The sequence below is a fragment of the Agelaius phoeniceus genome, chromosome 8 (genome assembly GCF_051311805.1).
Source record: "Agelaius phoeniceus isolate bAgePho1 chromosome 8, bAgePho1.hap1, whole genome shotgun sequence".
Lineage (NCBI taxonomy): Eukaryota > Metazoa > Chordata > Aves > Passeriformes > Icteridae > Agelaius > Agelaius phoeniceus.
The window spans coordinates 14,920,590-14,941,979 of NC_135272.1; the positions used below are offsets into that span (position 1 = coordinate 14,920,590).

The 21,390-nt window shown below is 40.4% G+C and overlaps 1 protein-coding gene across 4 annotated transcripts; it reads left to right on the top strand.

Annotated features, from left to right (window-relative positions):
- The first annotated feature begins 82 nt into the window (after positions 1 to 82).
- RO60 (Ro60, Y RNA binding protein) lies at positions 83 to 21,289 on the top strand. 4 transcript variants are annotated; one of them, XR_013183219.1, is made up of 9 exons: positions 83 to 246; positions 5,595 to 6,186; positions 6,952 to 7,172; positions 7,441 to 7,587; positions 8,842 to 8,979; positions 9,207 to 9,323; positions 10,116 to 10,222; positions 10,638 to 10,784; positions 11,659 to 11,796. XR_013183219.1 is itself a non-coding variant. In XM_077182066.1 (9 exons), the coding sequence occupies exons 2-9, from the start codon at positions 5,616 to 5,618 to the stop codon at positions 11,809 to 11,811; spliced, it is 1,608 nt and encodes a 535-aa protein (XP_077038181.1). In that variant the 5' UTR covers positions 87 to 246; positions 5,595 to 5,615; the 3' UTR covers positions 11,812 to 21,289. The 4 variants fall into 4 exon arrangements, 3 of the variants coding, with proteins under 3 accessions (XP_077038181.1, XP_054494672.2, XP_077038182.1); XM_077182066.1 differs by having other exon boundaries at positions 87 to 246; positions 10,116 to 10,229; positions 11,659 to 21,289; XM_054638697.2 differs by having other exon boundaries at positions 87 to 246; positions 5,598 to 6,186; positions 10,116 to 10,229; positions 11,659 to 21,289.
- Positions 21,290 to 21,390: the final 101 nt, after the last annotated feature.

The following is a 21,390-nucleotide window of genomic DNA, read 5'->3' on the forward strand; positions in this document are numbered from 1 at the left end:
CATCCGGGCACCGCGCGGGGGGCGCGGCCCCATCCGGGTCCCGGCGATGCTGTCGGGGCGCGGCGGGCGGGGCCGGAGCGGGAGACGCGGATCCCTGGCGGCCGGAGCGGGACGGCCCTGCCCGCCCCCCGCGCGCCCGCAGCGGCCCGGCCGCCGCTCGGTGTCCCCGGTGCCTCCCCGGCCCATCGCCCCGCGGCCCCCGGCGCTGCGGCATCGCCCGGCCCCGCCCGGGCCGCGGCCTCGCAGGCAAGTGGCGCTTCCCGGGCTGCAGGGGGAGCGGGGTCCCTGGGCCGGCCCCGGGGGTGCGGGGGAATGCGGGGAGGCCCGGGGAGGGGCAGCTCCGGAGGGTCCCAGGGCGTGAGGGGCCCGCGGGGCGTTCCCGGACGGGTCTCTGGCGTTACGCGTCCTCCCCGTCACGCGTGTTTATCGTCTTTATGGAGACTGACAGCTGCCAGCGCCGCTCGCCGGGTATCCGCTTTAGGTGCTTCGATCTCCTAATTCTGCCCTACGTCACCTAAGCTGCCTTGGCCCCCCAGTCAGTACATTTTGTAAAGCAGACAGGCTCTTGCAAATTCTGCTGTAGAAATGCGTGGGCTGCTATGTGGTTCGTATAATGGGATAGCTTCTGTGCTGCTTCTGTCGTCCACCACTCCATCCATGGTTTGGAAAGTGTTCTCCTGGCATCCCAGCTGAAATAGAGGTGCTTATTTTCTGAAGTATGAGAACTATGTGGTCAGAGCTGTAGCACAAGCCTGATTTGTTAGAATAATGTGATGGTTGTAGTCTTTCTGCTCAGTTAACTAGAAGACGTTCCTTATAGTCTTCAGGTTAATGCTTATACAGAATTTCAAGGACAGAGAAGCAGAATTCAGTTCCTCGTAAATTGAAGTATATGTGGTTTTGAAGTATTCAAAGGCAATTTGAGAAATTGTCTTTAAAATGTTAATGCTTTTTTTTGTCATAAAAGACCCGACTTTTAGTTTAATTCCATGAGATTTTGCTACAAAGTTTCAATTAGTTTTTAATGTAGCAGTTAAACATAAGAACTTAAATTAGAATTTGTGGTTCTGTTAAAGCTTTTTACCTTATGTGGTTTTTTTTCATCCATCCATGAAACTTGTCAGACATTTTATTTCTTAGGAAAGCTAGGACAATTTGGAAAAGTCATCAACATTAACAAATGTCGACTTAACTGAATCATGCTATGGTACAGCAACATCAAAATATTGACTTACTACTCCACACATAACTGGTGTATAGACTGTTTCAGAGTAGTCATACTTTACTTACAAATTTATATGGCAGCTGAAATATAGTGGGTTTTCTCTTTCATTAATAATGGTGAACAGCCATGGAGTTTAGTTGGGCAATTTTTGTTATGAAACTCCTAGTCTGGGACTTTTAAGAATTGTTGTTTGCATTCCTGTAGTTCAGAAATTGAAAGTGCTTATGGAGCCAGGATATTGTTGATAAATCCTCCACAGCTGTTTTAAATTCAAGTTCCCTGCTGCAGCTCAGCAGGTGAAGCCTAGGCTTATAGTAGAGCATGTGTTAAGTGAGCATCCGTGTTTATCCACCTGTTAGGGTGAAAGTTGTCTCTGTTGTACAGGTGTTAAATGGAAAAATAAGCTTGAGGTCTGGGCAGAGGAGAGGAATGGGTCCAAGGCAGGGAAAAGCTTTGGGAACTTGTGAGGCTGGGATGTAATACAGGGTTAGAAATGGCCAAAATGACTTGAGCAGGCCAACTCAAGTGGTGTATGAGTAAGTGCTTTTCCAGTAACTGCTGGTGAAGTCTAAATCTGATACTTTTGCTGTAACTGTTTTGTAGTGAGATTGGTGGTTTGCATCAAGCTATTATGGATTTCAAAATTTTTAAATACAGGTTTATTTTTAAAAAATTACAATTTCTGTTAGACAGTTTTTGGAAATTGCAACAGAATCTGGGTTGGTAGCTTGTAGCATATTCCTAAGAAAGCAAATTAAGACGCTAAGTGTCAGAAAAACTATTTGCAGCTATCTTTTCTATTATGGGTTGGGTCAGAAGCATATGGATGCAGGTGTATGCCTCTTCCCAGTGTTGTGAGTCCATGAATAGCCTGGTCCATACAAAATAAACATAAAAATTATCCATTGTTAAGATCTATAAGAGTTTTCCCTCTGTGAAAGCTACAGCAAGAAATAATTTTCAGTATTTTATATACATGGAGCCTTTTATATAAAGGCTCACATCCATGGGTGAGCCTTTATGCTTCCCATTCTTATTTTCCTTCAAGATAATGGTGTTTCTCAGTACCTTTGATGTACCATTTTTTTTCCTGATAACTAAAAGGGTGCTTACTGTGATTTCAGGATTTTTTGTTTGGGTTTTCTGTGTTTATTATGAAACATTCTTGACTGTGTAATGAAATGAGCTAATGGAACTGTATTGAAATAAAATATCTTTAGCCATGAAAAAGTCCTGATCTGGTATTCACAGATGGGGAATACCACCCTTGTTATTTTCAGTGTATTTGCATGCTTCAGATGTCAAGATAAAAGTCAGTTCAACCATGATGTGTATTTAAGTAGGTTTGGTAGGAAACATGCTTAGAATACATAATTCTAATTGAGCACTGATGCTCTAAATAATACAATGAAAGATATTTCTTCTTAATTTCCAATGAAACCTGCTTTCTTGAACCAGGTGCCAGCATATGGCTTTTATTTTTATCAGTTTGTAGATTGTAGTGGGAGCTCTAATGAGTGCTGTTTAATTCTGGCTGCAGATTAGCGCAGATATGCAAAATCATAGGAAAGGTACATTTCTAGTTGCTTGCAGAAAAGGGGAAATTCTCCATCAAAGAAGTAGGGAAGTTGTTTGTAAATCAGAGTCTTACTTGCTGAAACTGGGAGGGGGGAACCCTCTGTCTACATCAGTGGCATTTATTTGTGCTACCTTATCCTGGTAAATGGAGCAAAATGGCTTTTATTGGTCTTCACTATCTGAACAAGCAAAAAAAGTCAAAAATAGATATCTGCAATTCTTGAAAACGGAAAGTCTTTGAAATGCCATTTGTGTGAGCTCAGACTTTCATCTCTGAATTTCAAGATTTATATGCAGTTTGATGGAGTGGATTAATGGTTCTGCCTTTTTGGCTTTCAGTAGAAGCTCTTGGTGCTATTCAGTGTAATTTTCTTGTTTGGTGAGAAATGAATAAACTAAATTTATTATTGTGCTATTAACGTTTTGGAAGTAGTGGTGATGAGCAATTTTCTTACCTTTACCCTGCTAATTTCATTTCACCTGCATTTGCTTTATTTTAAATGTCCCGGCTTGATTTTTGCTGTGCTGCATGTTCTCCAAGTAAGAGCAGTGGTGTTGCCCTACAAATATCACAGGTCTCTTGCAGCTCAGGGGCATATAAATAGAAAGACCTGAACAATTGTGAATTTTTGTGCTGATTTTTGCTTCTTACCTTCGAAGGTAAAGCAGTACAGAATCCATCATGTCCCCGTTTTCTTGGATCTCACTTGGAGCAGCAGACTATTTGAGCCTGTAGCAAAGATAATTTGTTCTTGAGCTGCTCAGTTGTTAAAAAGCTGTTGTCTAAGCCTCACTGAGACCTACCATATATAAACTCTCACAAAGTCTTCCAACTGAACAGTTTTTCCACATCTTAGTTGTTCATTTTAGCCCCATTTTTCTTCACTTGGTCAGTATTAGCAATTCTTAAGCAAAATAGAGCAGGGCAAGATCTGAATTTTGAGCCATTTAGTCTGCAATATAAAAATCTACCTAAGAAAGTGATATAATATATGTGAGAAATACCAATCACTTGTTTTTAAAATTTTAAAAGTTCAATAGTAATAAAATGGTTATAAAAATAGTAATACAATTAGAGTAATAATAATTTGGATAAATTGAATTAGGACAATATGAGACAATAAAGACAAAGAGTTACAGACATCCAGGTACCTTTTTCTGGGCAGCACAGCCCGAATCGAGGATTAACCCTTAAAAACTACAGCCTGTTGCATATTCATGCATGGTGCATAAATTCCATTCAAACACAAGATTCTATATGGTCTGTGTCAACTTCTTCCTCTTAATCCTAAGAGCACCTTTGAGGTGAAAAAAGTTCATTTCTTCTGATAAGAGGGCAATTAATTCTTTTCCTCTGAAAGATTTAGGTGTTCTAGGGCTGCTATCTGGTGCGAGTGCCTCGTTCCTTTCTTTAAAAAAATCCAAATAACATAGTTCTTATTTTAACTACAAAAGTTACCCTTTAACTACCAGACTACATTTATCATATTATTAAAATGTTAATACAGCACTACTGTACTAATCAAAACATCAATACATCAAAATACATATGGTAAATATTTGCAGAGAGCTATAATATGCACTTTTCGCAATATATTAGTGCTAAAAGGCTATAACACCAGATTGTAGGAACCCAGGACAGCCAGGTCCCCTACCATGGGGCACAGAACCCCTGGCACAGAGCTCAGAACACCTGTGGTTTTGATTATGACCTATGGAGCAAATTACCAACCTTACACGAAGATCAGCAAGCCACAACAGTTAGGCAGACTATTAGTGAAGCTATCACAGGGTGGAAAAGTAGATTTTGGGGTTTCTGGTATGGGGGTTTAGGAGGCAAGATGGAGGGAACTGGGTGAGTCCAGCCTTTCTCCTTCTTCTTGTCCTCCATCTTCTGCTGTGATGGTGGCACTTATAGATTGGTTCAGAGTAGAAGCTCAGTATCTAAGATAGGTGATAGGTATTGGGAAGTTATTGTAAATATCATATATGTAGTTTTTAGTATAAAGACGTAACACTGCCCCAGAGGCAGGCAGGAGTGTTGTGACTATAGTGCAAAAGTTCTATTGTCATTACATTATAAAGGTTCCATATTGCTAGAGTTCCATACCTCCTTGATGGTTCTTGGAGGCAGCTCCTCTAGGCACTGGCTCTTCCTTGTCCTCACAGCAGCCAACTGACTCCAGTTCCCCTCAACCACCCAATCCACTCTTTTATAACACTCTTCTTATTGGCTACAGCTGTGGCCTGTTAAAATCAGGCCTGCTCCTCATCTTTAATAATTAACCCAGCTGCAACTCTTTAGGGGTGAGATTACCTTCTTTGTTACCTTTATTTACTTATATTCTATCCCCCTACACAGTGTGCCTGGAGCTGTCTTGCAGGACAGACCTTGGCAGGGCAGGAGAAAATTTTTTATAGATAAGACGTGATAAACTACTTTGAGACTGAGAACTGGAGAACTCTAGCTCATTCTTCAAGTGCTCGGGCTGGGAAAAGAGACTTTTAACAATTTTGGGGTCGCAGTGACCCAGAAGGGCTCTGAGACCAGTGTGCCACTTATTGGGGTTAAATAGTTTCTGAGTTGGTTTGAAAGAAGTAAGTTAGTCGCTATTATAACTTAGAGAGTCTTTTGTTTCTTTTCCCCTAAATGATGTGTATTACCAGACACTTGGAGTATACTTAAATTCATGAATGAAAACTTAAGATGACACGCTCATAGACACCGTGTATTTACTTTGCTAAAAGAGTAGTGAGCCGCAGTTGTTAACGAGAGGTGTTGTTGTTGCAGCAGAGCCTGGCAGTGTGAAGGATGGAGGCAGAGGAGAGCCCAGCGCAGCCCCCGAGCGAGGCGCCGGGGCCGGGCGGTGCCGGCTGGGACCTCACGGACAGCACCCGGCTGCAGCACTTCCTGTGCTTCGGCTCCGAGGGCAGCGCCTACCACGTCAAGGAGCACAAGCTGGGCTTTGAGAACGCTGAAGCTTTGCTAAGGCTCATCGAAGAGGGCAGAGGCTGCGAAGTTGTGGAAGAAATCAAAGCGTTTAGTCAAGAGGGCAGAGCGGCAAAACAGGAGCCCCTGCTCTTTGCCCTCGCCGTTTGCTCGCAGTGCTCTGATGCCAAAACAAAACAAGCGGCGTTTAAAGCTGTCCCCGAGGTGTGTTGCATACCAACCCATCTCTTTACTTTCATCCAGTTTAAAAAAGATCTGAAGGAGGGCATGAAATGTGGCATGTGGGGCCGTGCTCTGAGGAAAGCTGTTGCAGATTGGTACAATGGAAAGAATGGCATGGCTCTTGCTTTAGCAGTTACAAAATATAAGCAAAGAAGTGGTTGGTCTCATAAAGATCTTCTGAGGTTGTCCCACCTAAAACCTGCCAGTGAAGGTAATAAATTTTTATTTACCTGAAAATACTGTGTTTTAAACTTTTATATTTACTGTGGAAGTATTTTGGAAACCCAAGTTCCATTGTAGATGAATTCTTAGTGAGGATATCCTATAAATTGCATCTTAAAAATGTGGGTAATCATATAAAAAAACAGACCTTCAAGGTAAACAGGGTTTATCCTCTTAGTGAGGATATCCGGTAAATTGCATCTTAAAAATGTGGGTATTCATAAAAAAACAGACCTTCAAGGTAAACAGGGTTTGTTCCTTCCTTTCTTCTATATGCCAAGAGAAGACAAAATAACACAACTCCCTCATTTTGTTCCTATTTGCTTACAAATGATGAAATAACACTTTTTTTGTTATGTGGGAACATCTGTTGAGTTCAAATCTTAAAATAATAGAATGGTTTGGGTTGGGAGGGACCATAAAGAGGATCCAGTTCCAGCCCTCCTGCCATGGGCAGGGACACCTTCCACCAGCCCAGGCTGCTCAGAGCTCCATCCAGCCTGGCCTTGAACACTTCCAGGGATGGGGCAGCCACAGCATCTCTGGGCAATCTAGCAAATACATAAAGCTCCTTACTTCAAGGAGATGAATGCAGTAATTAAAAGTACTGCTCTGAATTGTGTGTGGCTGACCTTTTCAGTAGGTGTTTGGCAGGTCTGAGAGTGAAACCTGCTAATTGATTTGCATGCTAGAATGATAAATGCCTGTATACAGATGGTAATCCTGCTTGAGAAATGGTTTTCTTTTCCGTCAGGAATTGCTATAGTCACTAAGTATATTACCAAGGGGTGGAAAGATGTCCAAGAAGCTTATAAAGAAAAAGCAGTTTCTGCTGAGACTGAAAAACTCTTGAAGTATCTGGAAGCTGTGGAGAAAGTCAAACGCACAAAAGATGAATTGGAAGTTATTCATTTGATAGAGGAGTATGGTCTGGTTAGAGAGCACCTCCTGACAAACCATCTGAAATCTAAAGAGGTAGGTGACTTCCTTAGTCAAATTCTCCATAGAAGTATGAATTCTCTACAGTGAGTAATGCTGTTCAGAGTCTTAAATCTAGATTTCTTTTCAAAATAGCCCTTACACTGTTTTTCAAGTTGTTTACCCAAATAGTTAATTTTAAAACAATTAAGACCTTAATATAATTTGTACATTTATTTTAAAATAAACTTATTCAATGTACAGCTAACAGTTCTTTTACTTTGAGACTCTCATCTTTCTGTGTTTCTCTTCTCTTTCGTCATAGGTTTGGAAGGCATTACTCAAGGAAATGCCTATTTCTGTGTTGTTGAGAAACTTAGGAAAGCTGGCAGCAAATTCAGTGCTTGAACCACGAGGTTCAGAAGTGGCAATAGTATGTGAAAAACTGAGAAATGAGAAACTGCTAAAAAAGGTGAGAACTTCATAATTGGTGCCAGCCCTTGTGGATTTTAATTTTTAATGTTTAGTTATGTTAGTGTATTCTATTTAAAAACTGCAGTTTAATGCCTGCAACTTTATTTTAAAACTTCTGTTTATAATTTCTCATTTGATTACTCACCTGCTTTCTGAAACATTCTGATAAAATAAGTGTACTGGCAGATATTGGATCTTTTCTTAAATGAGGGCTGTAGCAAGCTTTGCTAGTTGGGTTCATCAATTTCTTCTGAGTCTCATAATTTTTAAGTGAGTTAAGAAAATAGCATAGCAGCTGAGGGAAAAAGTAAGATGGGTAAGGAGACTTTCCTGTTTCCAGATTGCTTTATTGTCCATCAAAGTGGAAGGAAAGGAAGAGGGGAAAGAGAGTTCTCCAAAGATAGAATAACATTTTCAGGGATTTAGTCAAAGGTAGGGAGGATTAGTGTCTTGAGCAGCAGTTTTGTGAGCTGGGAAGATTAAAATCAGAACAATGAAGTTCTTCAGCACCAGAGCTGAATTTAGCACAACAACAGAAGTCCTTTTTCCTCCATCCTATTGCAATTCCTTTTCTCTGGTTTCTTTCTGGAGAAGGGAGAGGCAAGATTATGGTGCAATACCTTGATGGAAGATAGGCAATGCACAAGCATTCAGGTTCACTGAGTTTTGATGCTGGCAGTGATTAAAGACTGAAACACCCCTTTTGGATAAAGATAACAAAATGTTGATATAGTTATATAAGTTAAGTTTATATATGGAAAGCAAAAAAAAAAATGTTTGGAGTGTTTTATAGCGTAAGAAAAATGAATGCTATGTTCCAAAAATTATTTATTGTCCAGTGTTACTGTATCTTGTATAAAGCTAGTTTTAAGTTGGTTCTTTTCCTTGCTCAGCTCTTTTCTCTTCAGCTGGGCAGGGACTTTCTTTTACTGTAAGCCTGTGATGGAAAATAGCACTGGACAATCATAGAGCTGCAAAATTTTACCAGAATTCTGGTGGTGGCATCCCATTTGGTGTTAATTAGAGGATTCTTGAGAGGGAGTGGGGTCCATTATGAGTAACCCACAAGTATCAGTTCATCCAACACCTGTGTCAAGACTGCAGGAACTCTTTAGGTTTAACAAATTTCAAGTAACCATATACTAAACCTGAGTTTTTTTGTAGTAGGAACTTATTTTCATTTATTTTTAGGTTGTTACTTTTTTTAAGGAGGTTAAATTTTCATGTGCTTATTTTTGATTTCTACCTGTAGGGTAGAATACATCCCTTCCATATTTTGGTTGCATTAGAAACCTATAAAGCTGGACATGGAAACAGAGGGAAGCTTTGGTGGCGTCCTGATGAAGACATTTTAGAAGCTTTAGATGCCTCATTTTACAAAGCTTTCAAGGTAATAATAGTTCTTCAATTTACTAGGCTTTCTAAGAGTTCTGTGTTTTCTGAAAGTTTATCAAGAACAGTTCCTGGGGTGGGTAACAATTCTGAAACTTTGGCGACAGCACTGTCCTGATGTTACCCAGAAAGAGGAAAAATGCCCTCTTTAGGAGTGAAAGCAGAAGAAGAAATGAATATCTAAATTATGTGTACCTATTATAATTTTGTCTTTTGTTCTTTCAGACAGTGGAACCAACAGGAAAGCGCATTGTAATTGCAGTTGATGTTAGTGCATCTATGACACAAAAGGTTTTGGGCAGTGTGCTCAATGCCAGCACAGTTGCAGCTGTAATGTGTATGGTGAGGCTTCCAATTTCTTTTCTTTATAACTGTTTTCAGCTTGAATTGCTTTGTTGATAGAAAGGTGCTCTAAAGCTGGTTAGAAATCAAGAGGAAACTCACATATAATATTTTTTGGGTGCAGAAGGTGTGACCTTGTGCCTCATTGCTGAAAGCTCCTAGCAACCATATTCAGAAACATCAGTTTGAAGAAGTTGGTTTCTGTTGTAAATCAAAGTGGTCAGGGCAGCTTTTTCACTTATCTTAGCTATAATAAAATGGCATACTGTAAGTAAAAAATGGTAACTTTATCTTACACATTTAAATTTTTCAGAAGCATTCATAGAAATATACAGATTAGATTAAGAAATATTGGGATAATTCTTATGTCTGTTTGAGTTGTCAATGTGGCCTTTACTCACAATCACTTCCCCCTCAGTTTAGTATTCTAAAGCTTCTTGTGTTGTGTTCTTTTATTGCAGAGGAATTGAACTTTTGTTGGCCCTTAAAAATGGTCAAGGTTTTATGTCAGAGAGGAGGGAAGAAAATGGAAGTATCTTTAGTGACAGTAATTAGAGCAGTTGTTCAGCTCTTTTTGCAGTGTTTATTTGCAGTAATATTACAGAATATTTAAAGTGTACAGTGAACCATTACTGTTTATGAGCAGCCATGATGACTTAAATACAAAAGCATTTGTCATGCTGTGTGTTGGTAGGGAATGGCTCAGTTCAGACAATAAAAAATATAAATAAAAAATAAAAGTTCAGAGTAATGTAACTGAATTATTTTCACTCCTTTCTTCCTCTTTCTCAGGTTGCAGCACGGACTGAGGAGGATTCCCAAATTGTTGCCTTTTCACATGAAATGGTCCCGTGTCCAGTGACGGCTGACATGACCTTACCTCAAGTTTTAGTGAAAATGTATGAAGTATGTAAAAAAAAAAGTCTCAGCAGTTACATTGTATTTTCTTTGTAATCAATCCTACTACCTTGTTTAATCTGTGTAGCTCTAGTACAAGATTGGAATTTTTCAGTGCATTTTATTTAGAGAAAGCCCAGCAAACGTTGTTATTTCATTTGCTGGATATTAAACATTGCAATTTAGAATGTCAGTGCTATTTCACAATGAGTTAGCTTGAAAAGAATGTTTTAAAAAATTCAAACAAAAAAAAAAGTCCTGGACAAACTGAGATAAAATGAACAAGTTTAACAAAAAAGCCTCTTTGTGTAGTAACACATGGTAAAACACGAAGCTTACATCAAAAGTAATTTTTCCATGGTTTGTTAATTTCTGTATTAATGTGTTCCATGTATATTTATTTTTTTCCCCAATAAGATTCCAGTGGGTACCACTGATTGTTCCCTTCCAATGATATGGGCTCAAAAAACTCAGACGGCTGCTGATGTCTTCATTGTATTTACTGATAACGAGACCTTTGCTGGGAATACTCCTCCTGCAATGGCCCTTAGAGAGTACAGAGAGGTAAATATGCTTCTGACTGTTCATGATTAGTAAATACTGTACAAAATAAGTACCAGCTCTAAAAGTCTTTTAGAGATTGGACTAGTTATGGCTTTCTTCAGTAAATATATATTGTTAAAATCTTACTAATCCTGCAGTTAGGCAGAATTAGTGCACATATTGCACTAATTGTGTATATTTAAAACCACAGAATTGCTAAAAGGATTTGTAATTAGCCTGCCCTGCTTGGTGTGCTCCAATGTTCATGAAATTTTGTTACTCAGGGACTGCATGAATTTCTAAATCCCATATGTAATTGATGGAATAAGTTTTTATAGTTGTTACAGAATGATGTTTGACTCTCAGAACTAAGTTCAGCTTTGATGTCTGTGGTAGGTGTCAAAATGTTTCAATGAAGTAGTAAAGACAAGTGTCAGGAGGATGAGGTGACAGTAGCTTGTGAAGAAAGCCTATTGTGTTTTAAAGGGACTGCTCTAAGCTGTACAGCTTCATAATATTACAATAGAACAGACAAGAATACCTTATCCAAGCACATTGCTTATTTATTCAACAAACAATCTTTCATGCTTTAAAGAAACTATTTTTTAAACCACCAAAAATATGTTTGTCAGGCATGGGTGTATGGACTTCAATCATTACATAGTTTCCACCCAGCTGAAATCAATACCAGAAGCCTTTAATTTGGTTTCCTTAGTTGAGGTTAGCTGCCTTTCCAGTGCTGACAGGCATCCTGCAGTTCTGATTCTGGCATCCCTCTTCAGACAGTGCCTTATGCAAGTGAGATTTGGCCCTCTGGCATGTTTAAGTTACTGCATATGTGCACATGTTTGACTCTAGATGTGTTTTCTGATATTTTTTGCTCTCCTTCCTCTAGAAAATGGGTATTCCTGCTAAGCTGGTGGTTTGTGGGATGACCTCCCACGGTTTCACGATGGCGGACCCGGACGACAGAGGCATGTTGGATATCTGCGGCTTCGACACAGGAGCTTTGGACGTCCTTCGAAACTTCACTTTGGATCTGATTTAACATTTTTAGGCATCTGCTTTTCCCAGTGGGTCCATTGCTGGCAACAGACTTCACCCTGGGAACTCCCAGCCAAATCTACTTTATTAGCTCATGGCATATTGTATACATATCAGAATGTTACAGGAGGTGGTGGCAATTCAAGCATCTCTGACTAGAGCTTCTCACTAAGGTGTTTGTAAGGTTGAACAGAACTTCAGTCTCATGCAAATCTAACAGAGAAACTCAGTGCTGGCATTTCTAGTGTCAAACTAACTGTGAGTAGCCAGTGATCCCGCTGCTGTTGGAGGTGGCAGCCACATGTCACCGCTGTCACCCTGGGACTGGGCGCCATGCAGCAGCACACTGTGCATTTGGACACCATTGGTAGTGGCTGGCAGTGCAGTCACATCGCCCTTCAGAGTCCTGCAGCACAGCTGCAGCCCTGCTCCATGCTCCTTCAGAAAGGCACCTCCACTCCTCAGGCACCTTCCTTGTATCCAGCACCCTCCTTTTCCCAAGGCAGTTGGCTTATTCCTATACATGCACTCAAAGCTCTAGTTGGACTTCATTCATTCCCTGACCAGCCTGGGCTCTGTGTGAGCTGGAGCTCCAGAGAGCATCATCCCTTGTGTGATAACCACAGGAACTGTGCTCTGAGTCCTGTGGGCCAGCACCAGCCACTCTGGATCTGTCCCGGGGGTGAACAGGACCCCCTGTTATGATGGGATGGTGGCAGGACCACAGTGTATTTCACAAACCCTTGGTCCCTGAGCTTCACCAAAGTCTTCCTGGCTAGCCTGGCCTGCATCACATGAATCACCCCATCCTTGTTACCCTCAAGCTCCACAGCATCCACTGCCTTGAGGAGAAGGGTGGTTTTGCCTGGGCCCAAGGAAGACACCACCACAGCAAACACTTGGTGTCAGCATGCTGGACCCTGCTCTTGCTCTCCACCAGTGCTGGAGTCAGCCCAGACACCATCTTGGCCACATCCAGCTCCTCAGCAGGGGAGGTGAAGAGGGGCACAGTGCTGTCCAGCTCCTTGTGGACTTTGGAGTTCCTCTGCTGCAGGTAGCCCTGCTGCAGCAGCAGGCCCAGCACCTGCTGAGGATATGCTGCCTCCATCAGCCACAGGAGCACAGTTGTACTGCAGGATGTCCAGCTTCCTGTCCCCCAGGACTTCAGCAGCAGCACAGACCAGCAGGGCCAGGAACAGGTGATCACCTCCAGAGCCCTGAGCACCATCTTGGAGTCATCGAGGAGGGTGTAGAGGGAGCTCAGGAGCCCCAGAGTTCAGACCTTGGCCTTCTAGGACTGAGAAAGTCCCTTGCAAACAATCCTGAAGGGAAAGCAGTCCAGGAAGGCTGGACATTGTTCAAGGATCTTAAAGATGGAGGAGCAGGCTGTCCCATGTGCTGGAAGATGAGCCAGTGGGGAAGAAGACTGGCCTGGTTGAACAGGGAGCTGTCACTGGAACTCAGGGAAAAAAGACCTTTGGAAGAAGGGGCAGGATGCTCTTGAGGACTACAAGGATGTTATTAGGTTATGCAGGAAGGTTAGAGAAGTGAAACCCCAGCTAGAAATTAATTTGGCCACTGTTGAAATAGATAACAAAAAGTTTTTTTACAAATACCTCAGCAACAAAAGGAGAGCCAAGGAGAGAATCTCCATCCTTTATTGCACGTGAGGGGAAGCATTGCCACAAAGGATGGGAAAAAGGCTGAGGTACTTGATGCCTTCTTTGCCTCAGTCTTTAGCCTCAGTCTTTAATAGTCAGACCAGCTGTCCTTGGGAAGACGGAGACAAGGAACAAAATGAGGTCCCTGTAATTCAGGAGGAAACAGTGCCCTACTCCTTAGGGCACTTACAGTGTTCAAAGGTCCCTGGGGTCTGATGGAATCCACCCAAGCTGCTCTCCACCATTTATCATCAATCCTGGCTAACCAGGGAGGTCTCAGGATGACTGGAGGTTGGCCAGTGTGACACCCATTGAACAGAAGGGCTGGCAGGAGGATACAGGAAGCCACAGCCTGTTGCCCTCAGTGCCAGGGAGGGATGTGGAACAGATCATTGGATCCCACAGCACGTGCAGAACAGCCAGGAATCAGGCCCAGCCAGCATGGCTTTGTGAAAGGCAGGTTCTGCCTGCCCAACCTGACCTCCTGCTATGAATGGTGACCTCCCTAGTGGATGAGGTGGAGGCTGAGGATGTGGTCTGCCTGGCCTTCAGCAAAGCCTTGGACACTGTTTCTCTCCTGTCTGAGAAGACAGATAGGAGCCTGTGGCTTGGACAGGTGCACTGTTTGCTGGCTGAAAAACTGGCTGGATGGCTGGGCACAGAGAGTGGTGGTGCCTGAGTCACATCCTGCTGCTGGCTGGCCACCAGTGCCAGTCCTGCTCAGTATCTTGGTGGCTGATTTGGACAAGGGGTTTGAGGCCACCCTCAGTTTGCAGATGACACCAGGTTGAGTTGATCTGCTGGAGGGCAGGAAGGCTCTGCAGAGGGATTGACAGGCTGGGGCCATGGATTGAGTGTGGCCCCAAGTGCTGCCCTTGGGTCCCAACAATCTCAGTAATGCTCCAGGCTGGGGCAGAGTGGCTGGGAAGCTGCCCTGTGGAAAAGGACCTGGGGACCTGGTCAGGAGTGGGTGAACAAGAGGCAGCTGTGCCCAGGTGGGCAGGAAGGCCAAGGGCATCCTGGCTGGGATCAGAAAGAGGGGCAGCAGGACCAGGGAAGGGATTCTTCCTCTTGGCACTGGGGAGGCTGAACCTCAAATCCTGTTTGCAGCCAAGAATTGGAGCAGGCTGCCCAGGGAGGTGGTGGAATCATCACCCCAGGAAGTGTCCCAAAACCACATGGATGTGGTGCTGAGGGACATGGCTCAGTGGTGGACCTGGCAGTGTTGGGTTGATGGCTGGACTCCATCTTAAGAGCTCTTTTCCAACCCTCATGGTTTTGTGATTTTTATTAACTTTTTGTGAAGGGAAAACGAGAAAAGCAGATGAGGAATCTCTTTTTTTGTTTTTCCTGTTGCACACAATTTAGAATAACAGTGAGAAGTTTGCTAAAAGTGGTTACAGGGTTACATAGTATATAATTTAATTTCATTTATAGTAGACTATAAATATGGAGAGATTTTTAATTTCCCCCATTGCTGTGGAATGCTTATTTGCAAGAATAAATTCATTAATTACTTCTAGAATGGAGCTGGAAACAAATGGGCTTAGTATTTTAATAATGGCAGTTTACCAGCAGCTTCATTGAGAGAGAATTTTCTTTGGGCTTTTTTAAATCTTTGTATTTTAAGTGTTAGTAATGTTCAATGGTTTCCATGGCTATGGCTAAAATCTACAAAAGAAGTTTTTTCTGGTATGTATTGAGACCATGTGACTGTGATACAGTGTAAAAGTTACCCAGGGACATTTTATACTGCTAAAACTGAAAGTGCAAGAGCTCATGCTAATCTTTTTCTCTCTGGATTATCATCGGGGTTTTCAGGAGGAAATATCTCTTTAGGTAAATTGAGGGGCAGTTTCTGCACAATATCATTTCAGAAGCACTAGTTTAGAATTAAAAATGCTTTACAGGAAGTTCTAAAAACTGTTTTTAGTAGAAAAAGACCTTGGAAATGACTGGGATGTCACATTCAGTCCTTGTCACAACTTCAAGAAGCATCAGCACACCTTCAGTGAGCAAGATTAACAAGTGCATGTGTCTTGGCCTGCTCAGCAAAGCTGAGTGGGAGCAACCAGAAACAAAAATCTACTTTTTTTTTTTTCAGAAGAATGTATTCAATGACTCAGAATCAATCTTCCTAACAGGAGAGTATTTCATTTTTTAAGATCTTTTTGTAGATTAGTGTTACTTCTGATTTCATAAATTAATTCAAGCTAACATATTTCAAAACTACCTCCAGTTTGTAGTGACCAATTCTTAAAAACTTTTATGAACTGTACAGTTGCCTCCTTCATGCTCACAAAATCATGTTTAGGAAGTGATTGAAACTGGATTCTTTATTTTTAATTTTTTATTTTTAGTCTGATAGTAAGAGTATGACAAGGAGAAAGCCAGTGAGTATTCTACCACTTTGGAACAGAAACTGATAGCAGTTTGTGTGTGTATGTATTTAATTCTGTGTTTTCTATGTGTATGGGGGGAAGTTAAAAGATCTCTTTAGTAGATCAATCTTACAAGATAAGAAAGGTTTTTTAGTGATGCTTTAACAACTTCCTCTAAAACATACGTATTTCAGTCTCTTTTAAGCTAATACAGACTGTTTTAAACAGCAGATTTTATGTTAATTTGAAAATAATTATGATTTATAAAAATATCATGTTTACCCATAGTGGTAAATGACACATCAGACCATATTTTTCTGCCTAAAACCCAAGCTTTTAAATGTAAAATTGAAGTTCCTACTATACTTTTGGTACTTGTAACACTTGTCATTATGCCTCATTCCTATTGATGATAAATTCAAAGCTTGCATTGTGTAGCTGGGATATCTCTTTTGGTGCTAAAATAGGATGTTACATGTTACTGAAGGTATTCTGCTACTTCCTTACACTCTCCCTTGATGCATAATGAATCCAGAGAGGGAAGCCTTTCCTGGCATGAAGCAGGGCTGACAGAACTGCTGGGTAGTGTTGCCTTTCAGCCAGCATGAATGTAAGTCACTCCTGAATTCTCACTGCTCTCACAGAATGCTTGGGGACACAGGACTGCCACCAGCTCCTCAGGTGAGTTCTAGAACAAACCAAGTGTTCCTACAAAAGCTAAGACACAGCACTTTGGGGTTTGCAAAAAGAAAATCAGCCATTTCTCATGAAAAATTGCATAGCATTCTTAGCATCTAAACAGAACACCATGAGTATGGGGAGTAAACTCATTTGCTCAATACATATTAATAATTATTTCCAGTAAATGCACTGATGTTTTGGGGTTGGGTTTGGTAGTAATGAGTTTTAAATGACACAATAGTCAAACATCTGATTGGGTGTTTCCTTCTAAGCTAGAGATGTCAAAAATAACTGATAGATGAGTATCTTTTGCAAGTACTTTTTCTTATTTGCAGTAGTATTTGTGAAGTAATAGGAAATATTTTGGACTAAATATACAATTAAAACTTAAAACAGGTGTTTCAAGTAACTTTCAAGTAAACTTATTGCAAATAAAAATTAGACTAGTTACTAACAGATTGAATGTATGGTTATAGTGGTGTTGCATCTTTGGAAGCAGTCCAGTTTAGAATGCAGTTCCTTGAACTAGAGTGTGGAGGTAAAGATGAACTTTTCAGTAGGAGTGATAGAAATTGTAGATCCCTGTATCTGTTGACACTGGATAGCTGTGACCAATGGTAAAAGGTAGGCATCCCTGCTGGGGTACAGAATGTGCTCCTAAACATTTATAGTGACTCTGGACTGAAAACCTGCTCAGTGGTTTCTGTGATGTAAAGCCAGCTCTGGTCAGACCACGTTGCCATCTGCTCCTCCTTCAGGATTTGCACAGAGAGGGGAAACTGAAGTAAATGCTGACAGCTGAAATTTTGTAGTTTGTGGACCTTTGTTTCTGGGAGCTTCTTTCTGCTTTTGCCATTCTCTTCTATTAAGGGGCATAGAAGAATGATGCTGCCCATTCCTTGTCCATAGACTGGATCTTTTTTATCTGCCCATACACTGAATTTTAGGGGACAGCATGTCTCACTTGCCATAACATGCATTTGGCCCGTTTCTAGTCTTTAGTTATTAAACTGATAATTTCCAAAACAGCTCTAGACATGTAAAGAGGCAATAATTACTGTAATGCTTGAAAAAGAATTAAAAATGAGTTAAGACAAAATTGATAAGCTTAAGCTTCAGTTCAGTGTGCAATAAACAACCTAAAAAGAAGACTTTCAAATTACTAGTGGTCATTGCATTGGAGGAGCACTGACTGGAAAAGCAGAAAAGGGGCTGTAATTGTGCACTGCAGTTTACCAGTAAGCATTGAGCAGGGACAAGTTTCAAGCTAGTTAATTTTATTCAAAATGCTAGTCTAAAATGCAGAGTGCAGCTGTAGACCAGGCAAATGCAGGTTTCCTGATAGCTAACAGTTACCTGGTTTCAGTTTGACTGCTGTTTCTCTGTGACCCTCTTGACAATTCTGGAGCATTAGACTATTGCGTTGAACACTGTAATGTGTTCAATTTAGCTTTAAGAAAGAAGAAAAGCATGTTGTGGTTGGAAGCACAGCAGAAGTGAAACATGCTCCTGTGAGGAATGAACATCCAGGGTCAGGTTTCTTCTTGGAAGGGACACAATAAATGACATGGAGAGGGCAGGAGGCTCTTGAGTTTTTAAAAATAATGCAGTGAGCACATCAGCACTGAGTAATAAATTCAATAATGACAGTAATAATTTTGCCAAGAAATAGAATTTCATGTCAGGAATTTTAGACCTGGAGCAAGGAGTAGGAGAGTTTGAGGTGCTTGTAGAATTAGATTGCAGTCCTCTGTTTCAGAAAGGAGAAGTCTGAGGGTAGGTGTAGTTGTGAGGTCAGCAGGGCCAGTCTAAATGCCCACTGTGTGAGGGCTGCTAATAACTGGCACTAAAATACCTTGCTGCTTAAAACCACTGTTAAACCTGTTTGTCAAACATAAGTCTTAAGGAGGTTTATGTTGGTTTTTCACACTGGTGTAGTTAACTGATGCCCATAAATGAGTATGCCTTGAAAAGGCTATTCCAGAAAGTACATATTCTTGGCTAAAAACACACCAGCAGTTTGGGAAATGTATTTTAATAATGGCTCTGACTGTAAAAACACTAGGAAAATATTTGTCTGCATTAAATACTGCTTAACCCTGTCCTGAGCTCACAGGCACCATTACAGGAACTTCTGTTTTGGTTCCATTTGTTTTGTTTCTTCTTCTTTTGCTGTCCCCTTTTCTCTGTTAATGTTGGGTTTTTTCCTCCTTTTCCATCTTGTCACCTCAGGCCTATACTTGAATCTTTTTTCACAAGCTCTCATCTATTCATTTATTCTTTTATTTTTGCCTCTATTCTTCTGCCTTCTTGCTGTCACTGAGTGTGCTTGCTTAGCTCCCTGCACCAGAACTGATGGCATAGTATTTCATGTTTCTAATAATGAATATTTTTTCTTTTCTTTAATTATATAAATCTCTTACAAAACATCTAATTTGTTGTATCTGTCAGATTTTTGGTAAAACTGAGTGTAAAAATCAGTTACAAAAGTATACTTTATTTATTACAAAAATCCAACATCTGCCTGTGAATGGCTTTATTTGAAAAATGTAATGATTACAATTGGCTTTTCAAATGTGAATCTTTTTTCTAGAATCACTTCAGTGATTTGAAACTTTTCTTTCTTTTAAATGGTATCATGCAGAATTAGGAAAACATTTAAATTAATATTCTGGATAAACAGGCAGTTTCTTTGCTGTATTGACTAGAGAAAGTCTTCAAAGAATAGGCTATAGAAGTAAACCTAAGTAAAGAATCATTTGTCTTTGTTGTGTTCATTTAGTTTCTATGAAATTGCACCAGTGTCTAGGTTTATTTTGCTGTCTGCAGTGGTTTGCAGTGCACAGAAAGGCTGCTGTAAGCAGCTGTTCTAATGACTTTCTTGCTGGAATGGTAGAGATTTCATCTTACTGTGACACTGTGGAGTGTGCAAATGGCTGAGCAAGAATTCTGGGGAAAAGGTAAAACACTGTCCAGGACAGTGTTTTATGGATATGCTGCCCTGAGGGAAATCATAAAAGATAAGCTAATTTCAGCAGAAGGTATGGTGTCTTTAAATATGTGTGCTTACATATCTGGATTTATGATTCTGATACTGCAAAGCGTGGTTTCTTTAGGTATTTCTGCTTTCTGAATTTAAGTTTTTATATATATATTTGCATATATATGTGGTATGTTGAGAACTTCTACAAATGCTTCATTAACAAATAATGAATATAAGTAGCTGTTTTCCTAATGTTACCAGCTTAAGAGTTAAGCACAACTAGTTATAAATAAAATGTCTTTTCATTTTCCTGTAAAAGTGCAGTTCTACTCTTTAAAAATAATTCTGTATTTAAAAAGCAACACATGGGCACATTGACAGCTTTGTGTGCTTCATTAAATAATTCAGTGTTTGTTTCCAGCTTCTTCTGCTTCTTAGAAGCTTGGGATTTAAGATGGATGATAAATTTCAATATTTAGATCCCAGGACAAGCATATTTTAAGGTAAACAGCTTTGTTCTGGAGACAATGCTAGGGGAAAAAAAAAAGATGGAAATTTTTAATGACTATTCTTGAGGTTCTTAATTTTGGTTGGGTTTTTCCCCCCCTAGATGAGAACCACACTTTAACTGCCATATCACATTTAATTAACTGAAGCATAACACGGCTTTGTGCCATCCAAGTAACAAAGGCACTGTCTTGCTGCTACTTTCTGTGAAATTGTACACAATGAAAAAAACTGTTTGGATGGGGAGCCTTAATATGGTTAAAAAGAAACATAATTAACCCTTTGGGTGCCTTAAGCTAGATCCTGTATAATGATGGGGCACTCACTTGTATCTGCAGGCACAGCTTGTTTCAATGGCTGCAAGAGAATTTGCCTTAAGTGACAGTGCCCTGGGATTTCCACAACTTGGAACTCAAAGGGTTATTTTAGACTACTGGTTAAAAAAACCAAGCCTCTAAACAGGGAACAAAGTGAAAAGGTCTTGGAAAAATTCCTTTGCATACTATTATTATTTTTATGTGATGGGTTTATCAGCTTTGGGGACAAAATTGTTGTTAAGCTTTTGGTAAAAACATCACTGGCTGAAGAATTGTACACAGAGAAAAAGAATACTTGGTATTCTTATGTGACTATATGTGCAAAATAAATTGCTTTATTAAGTGCAAATTCAGAGAGAGATGCACATCTGTGTGCAATAATTAAAATGAAACAAGGTCAGTGTGTTGAATTAGCTGATTACATATTAAAGATGCACAATGCAGGCAACTGTATACTAAAGGCTTTCTACAAATGATGCAGTTTAAACTTAGTTCAAACCTGCATCACAAAAATGAAGCTGTCAAGTTTAAGTGTTATTCTTGCTGTCCTTGTTAGCTGGAATTAAAGATTGATGGTTTTTTTTTTTCCTTGAGGGAAAAAGTAGTTTAGATACATGCAGTGCTGAAAGCAATGGAAATAACAAGATTCTTAATTGACAAAAAGTGAGTAAAAAATTAATTAATTGACTAATGTTTTTATTCTAATATGTGCACCTTTAGTTGTGTAATGGTCCCTTTAACCGAAGAGTGGGATATAATTTTCTACTTGCATATGAACTACTTTGAAATAACCAAGAGTCTTGGCATTGCCTGGTCTGGCTTTGGATGTACATTGTACTGAAACGATGGAATTTTAGTCATTTCTTTTAGACATTTAACTGAAAGTTAAAATGGCTAGTAAACTGCATTCTGGCTGTAGAATTTAAGTACTAAATAAACTCTATGCATATTAGACCTGCTTCCCTTGCTCTTATGTTTGATGCTGCTGTTGGATCAGTTGTAGCACAGTCTGCAGCTGAGTGCCCGAGCTGCCTGGCCCCCCTGGAAGCCATT

Coding starts and splice junctions, on each gene's coding strand:
- RO60 (XM_077182066.1), top strand. CDS start 5,616: ATGGAGGCAGAGGAGAGCCCAGCGCAGCCCCCGAGCGAGGCGCCGGGG. Junction 8,980..9,206: donor CATTTTACAAAGCTTTCAAG/GTAATAATAGTT, acceptor TTGTTCTTTCAG/ACAGTGGAACCAACAGGAAA. Junction 10,785..11,658: donor CCCTTAGAGAGTACAGAGAG/GTAAATATGCTT, acceptor TCCTTCCTCTAG/AAAATGGGTATTCCTGCTAA.